Here is a 6,000-nt window from a genome sequence, read left to right on the forward strand (position 1 = left end):
CAACTGTACTGCCATTGAGAATATAACTGTGCTCTGCATGGGCAAGTAGCGCAGAGAGACTCAGTCCAAGTTTTTCAGAAAGTGTTGAGTTTGGACATCCGTCTTCCAGAAACACTGAGTGTTCACCAGCTGAAAAATCAGACCTTTGAAATATGCCTGAAGCATGAGATGCTGTTTCTAGCTGTGCTTGAGAATCTTAACCCATTTTCTCATTTTAGTTAGTCTCCAGTACCCAGCTGTGATACAGAAAATAACTAGGGATAGATTAAAAAAAAAGAATTTTCACTTAAACTCAGTTTTTACAAAAGGCCTATTATACAAGCTTTGTATGTTAAATTGTATCAGAGTTTTCCTTAAAGACAAAGAGATGGTAATTTCTTACACACAACTAATAATTCTCATAATATTAATGTTGTGAAATAATGGGAGTTTTGCATCACGAGCCTTTGAATCAACAACAAAATAGTATCTGATCCATTCTGTGGACAATTTAGTGATGGCCAATGGTTCTGCATTTTTAAAAATATATTTTTAACTGAAGATAAATATATCTACAGCATAAATGAAAACAGTCAGCCACAGGAAGAGGTGACATCTACCCAGTGCTGCAGCAGATGGAGGGAAGGTTGAGTCAGACAGCTGAGATGAAGGAATGCACATACCCAGCCCTGCTTACTCATTTTGTCATTGGCTTCTCTTCGTTCTGCAGATTCTCAGGACTACTGCATGGAAGCAGTAAAAACAACATGGAGATTGCCAGTCCTTCAGCCCCTCCTCTTGGTATGTATCTTCAGGAAATAAGTTTATCAGACGTGTTTGTTTTAGATCATATTGCTAAATCAGTCTTTGACACGGAGCAGAAAATGGTACAGCAAATATTCACATGTTGGCAGTCAAGAGTAAAGAGTAGTTTGGAAACAAATTTAATTGGATGTGTATTAAACAAATTTCACAGTTTGAACTGCCAAATAATCCATATAGTCTTCAAAACCTCTGTCTAGGCAAAAGGGAACTGTACATTCAGAATGACACGGTATGACTTAAATAGTTTGCTCCTAAGGTAGAATACGCTACCTCTAAAAAGCCCAAGAGAATACCTAAAGTTTTTAACAGACCAGGTTCATGCCTTATGAATGCAAATATCCATCTCATTTCACAGTTACACTGCCTTATTGTAAACCTTGCAGCTAGGCATTTATCAGATGACATTTAAAACATAGCATTTTGACTATGCAGAAAGTAACAGGTTATGACATTTTCATTGATTTAAAACAAAAACATTTTAACTGTGATTCTTGCCTGATGAAAATAAAAGCTGTTTTAGAACAGATTTAAAACGTACCCAGAACAATTTCCTTTGTCAGGCCTGCCTGCCTGGGCATCCAGAAATGAAGCCAGACTATCCTATTTGGTGCTCAGCCAGGGGGGACTCTCCAGTGCCATCAAACAGCAGCTGGACCTACCAGGCACCAGCCTGGGCTTGGGCACATGTAGAGCAACGCAGTGCTGAGCAGCTGAGGGTCGTCACTCTTCCTGAATGTCCTTAGGCTAGGGACTGGAGGGGAGAACATTCCCTGGAGAAGACCCTCAGGAATGGCAAACACACTGTGTTCGGAGTTTTCAACTGCTTCCATGCTTGTCTTTCAAAATTTGAGAAGTCAAGGAGCTGACGGTGCTCCTTAGAGCAGGACAACTAAACCACAGATTGACTGGGGGAAGGTACAGGCACCCTGGCCGCTCCGTGCGGTGTCGGAGCACTGTCATCCCACCAAGGGGTTTTATGTGGGAAACTTCTGCTCACCTCAACAGCAGGGGAAGCTGCCAGGCAGATGCTGGGAAGGAGTAAAAGGTTTCCCTAAGTATGACAAGCTGGATTAAAACATCTGCCAAAAAAGATATGTCAGTGACAAATAGCTATCTGGGAACTATGTAAACTACTGGAAAATGTCGGCACAATATTTTGCATTTTTCTCAAGGGAAAAAGAAAAGCTTTATGTGAGTCACTGAACTACCAGAATTTTATACTACCAGTAGCAACCATTTTAAACCACATTAATCACAGCATTTCCCATTTAGATCATTTGGATTGTGCTTTAGCAGGGTAAACATTTTTCCCAACCTGGATGAGGCTAAAGCTAGTTTCTGACCTCCCACAAATTTCAATGAGTGCATTGTCCTCTGATTAATGGGACACAGTTTTTGTGTAAGACTTTACCTACAGTTCACAGCAGCTTTTCTATACATGTACATCTCCAGACAGAGAGAACAGAAACCCTTGTATTTGTGAACTCTTGCATATGATCCTATGCATTTATAAGCAACTGAACTCTTTGTTTCTGTGGTGGTTTTGTTGTGTGTGTGTCATCCCCTGGCCCAGGAGAGAAAACAGACAGAGTCTATGCATCCATTTTTGTAAATGAACAAGCTGGAATCACATCATCACAGGACTACAGAGTACTTTATGACTACACAGCTCAGGTAATGAAAGTCTTCAAAATACCTCATAGCATCAGATTTAAAATAGATTATGTTGATCCAAACATTTTGAAAGTGTTAATTCTGTGAAGGAAGTGTTATCTTCACTTCACAGCCAGGGGTAGTTCAAGAATTATCGGTCAAGGTCACATGCAGAAGCCAGGAATCCCAACTGCCAGTTCTTGGTGCACATCACTAGACCATGCTGCCTCAAGATGAAATAATAAGATTTTTTGCAACTGATTAGTGTAATCACTCCTCAGCTGTTACAACCTCCTTCTAGAGATACAGAAGACAGCAAACACAAGGAAACTTTATTTTTTAGGGGGTGATGGCTAAGTATGCAGTATTGTGCATTTTGAACGTAAGTCTCTTGTGAAATGTTTTCCTAGGGCAAATGGCTACAAACTGTAGAATGTAAGAATACGTGTATGTAAGATACATATCTAGGAACTCTCCTCCATTTGATCTCACTTAGCATCTGGAGAATCCTGCTCCAGTTTAACACACTGGCATTCCATGCTGGAGAGGGCTGCAGGGCTGAATGTCCATAAAAAATGACACTCTTTCCCTGTACTTCCAATGTTGCAAGTTGCAGAACCACAGTGGACATGGTCCACGTACCAAAAGATTGTTACAAGGAGCAACCTGCATCCTTACCTGGGATATTGAACTCCCACTGGCTTCAGACCTATGTAGGCACAGTACCATTAGTAAAAGGCTATGAATGGACTGGTTATTAATGTTTTCTTACCAGATGGACTCCAGAACCTCTTGGACTCTTGCTAAACCATTAGCCTCCCCTAATGGGACTTTCACAGTTTAATTACATGTCAGTTTAAAGGTTTCTTTTATTAGCTTTAGATTAGCAGAAGGAGCAGCTAACAGTGCAGAGAGACCCTCACACCAAAGGGATCTGCCATCAATAGCCAACATTGAAGAAATGCTGGCATGTGACAAATTAGATAGCCAGAGAAATTATGAAAGCAGAGAAAGGGCTGGGAAGGAGCGCTTTCTCTTAGGTACAGTAACATTCTGACACCGTTTATTATAAGCTCTGTGTTTTAAACACTGTATTATTATCTGCCTGAAATTTCACCCAAGCAGAGCTGAAAGTACCTCACTATTAATGGCAGTTCCCCTGAGGAGACTGCAGGATATCTTTGTCAGATCCTTACTCCAGAAGTTGCCTTGAAAATATGACACACAGAGATTTTCCCTGCTGAGAAAAGACCCTGTTACTACTTTTAGTAAATTGTATATTGAGGCTTCTCACTTTTTGAGTCCGTTCTCACCTACTCATGTACATTAAATTTAGGTTTAGCTGATGCATCAGATGTATCTGGAAGCCTCTCCTACCCTGCTTTGTATTTTACTACACTGCAGGTAGCAGAGCGGCTTCCTATGGAAAATATGGAATATAGAAAAACCAGCAGCACTGAATGGGCTGATAGCCACTTGTGAGCTCAGCACTAGCTTACTTGCAACTACTGCATTTGTCTCGGAGGTAGAAGTTACCTATCGGAGGAAGAGTCACTGTACCTCCACTGGTCCTGCTGTTCCATATTAAAAGAACTGAGAAACCTATTTCAGGCCTGGATTAGTAGAGACGCTGTTGTCATCTCCCTTGGGAATTAAGCTGTCCACTGTATTATGTAGCAACAGCTGCAGCCTATGGAAGGGTCATGGTTTAGGACAGTCGTATTTAACCCTTTCTGGCATTCCCCAATGCTACAACAGTCAAGTTGCTCAGGAGGAGATACCATGAAGCCTGGGGAAATTTGAGGATCTTAAGGAAATAGCCATCTCAGTAGTGCTTAATCCCTCACTGTCTGGTATTTCAGGTTCATTCCCAAACACAAGGACACTGGCAGGCTGTTGATGAAAGGCAGGATAAAAAAACCCCAAACCCATCAGATGAGATACATACTTGGGCTCTCCTGTGCTCTCAGATTAACCCTGTTTCCTTTCTCTATTTCCTTTCAGAATATGGATGAACTGGACATCACTGAAGGAGACATTGTAGTTGTCATTGAAGAAAACGAGGATGGCTGGTGGACAGCCGAAAGGAATGGGCAGCGAGGCTTTGTGCCAGGGTCTTATCTTGAAAAGCTTTGATGAAAAGAAGCCCCAGTCATTAGACTGGAAAATATTCTATTACCGAAAACAAACAACACACAAGGTCTGCTTCAGCTGACCAAGGGCAACCCATAATACTATTTTCTGCAACTACAAGTCAGGAAATAACCAACTGACCATGCCTCCCTCTTCCTTACTCCTGCCCCATCCCAGAACCTCCTGGCCTACACTGTCTGCAAAAACCGTCTTCACCTCAGAGAGATTAGGACTTGCATTTCTTACCACAGTTCTTCCTGCCCTCGGCACACTGTGCTGCCATCAGTGTCACAAAGCTTGGCCAATCTGGGAGGAAAATCCGGCCCAGAACTTAACCGCACTAAAGGAAAAAGATGAAGGAAACAAGTGCTGTTTCTCCAGGATGGAGGAACACCTCCAGCCAGCCTGTGAGCCACCCTCGTGGTCACAGCAGCCATATTCTTGCCATGGATCCCCTCCTCTCCCTGCACAGCCCATGCACGCATTTTTGACAGTGAGGTGGAAAGCACACACAGAAAGCATATAGTTTTGATGTTGCAGGCTCTTAGCTGTACAAAGCAAGGAAGAAGCTCTCTTAAGTTCCTTTTAACAGCCCCCTTTCAAGCTACCCCCTTACAGCATGGGAGTAACCTGAGAGAAAGATGGGGAACCCTCCACTGTTCTTTGTCAGTCAGATGAAAATACAAAAACAAGGAATGCAGAGGGAGAGGAGAACCTGAAGGATTGAGACACATCACTAGTAAGAAAACATAAGGCACTTCCCATCACAGCCATCTCCTAACAGAATGAAACCCATGCTACCCATGGCTCTGCTTTGCACTGGATTCTGGGGCAGCAAAATAAGGACAGATGGTGAGCCAAAGGCTTGCTTGGTCAGATGGTTCCCCTGACACCTCACTGGGCTCTCTCATGTTTAAAAACCAACAAACCCAACAAATAAGCAAAACCTCCAGCAGTGCTGCACTGCCCTGATCCCCCTCCTCCGAACACCACAGAGAAGTGCCCGTTACCTCCTCATGCGATCTCCATACCCATGTCATCGATGCATTCTCCTTTCAACTCCTCTGTCCATCTGGCTGATCCTCTCCTTCTCTTCTGCCCACAGGCTTTTCTGTCTCTAACTGCTATCTACAGCCTCTGCACCTCTGGGGTGTCCTGGTTCCTTTCCAGACACTTTTAATGTCCTTGTTTTTAACAAACCAACCCTCTTCAGAGAAGTCGCACTGTGCAGGTTCACTTTATTTCAGATTTCAGCTCTATCAGTCTTTCTAGTTTAGTATTTAAGAACGTTCCCAACTGCCACTGTACTTATCAAGGGATCAATAGATACTTTCTGCCACTACTCCCTTTTCAATATTTTGAGACGGTTAAAAAAAAAAAAAAAAAAAAAAAAAAAAATCAGTGATTTGA

At 42.5% G+C, this 6,000-nt stretch overlaps 1 protein-coding gene across 2 annotated transcripts in view; it reads left to right on the forward strand.

Annotated features, from left to right (window-relative positions):
* The window catches only part of PSTPIP1 (proline-serine-threonine phosphatase interacting protein 1), a 52,517-nt gene extending 46,517 nt beyond the window's left edge, over nt 1-6,000 (forward strand). For both annotated transcript variants that reach the window (XM_037394298.1, XM_037394299.1), the window contains 3 exons: nt 710-780; nt 2,378-2,478; nt 4,462-6,000. In XM_037394298.1, the coding sequence (XP_037250195.1) occupies nt 710-780; nt 2,378-2,478; nt 4,462-4,593 (304 nt within the window). In that variant the 3' untranslated portion in view covers nt 4,594-6,000. The remainder of the gene's footprint in view (nt 1-709; nt 781-2,377; nt 2,479-4,461) is intronic.

This window comes from Falco rusticolus, chromosome 7 (genome assembly GCF_015220075.1).
Source record: "Falco rusticolus isolate bFalRus1 chromosome 7, bFalRus1.pri, whole genome shotgun sequence".
NCBI lineage: Eukaryota > Metazoa > Chordata > Aves > Falconiformes > Falconidae > Falco > Falco rusticolus.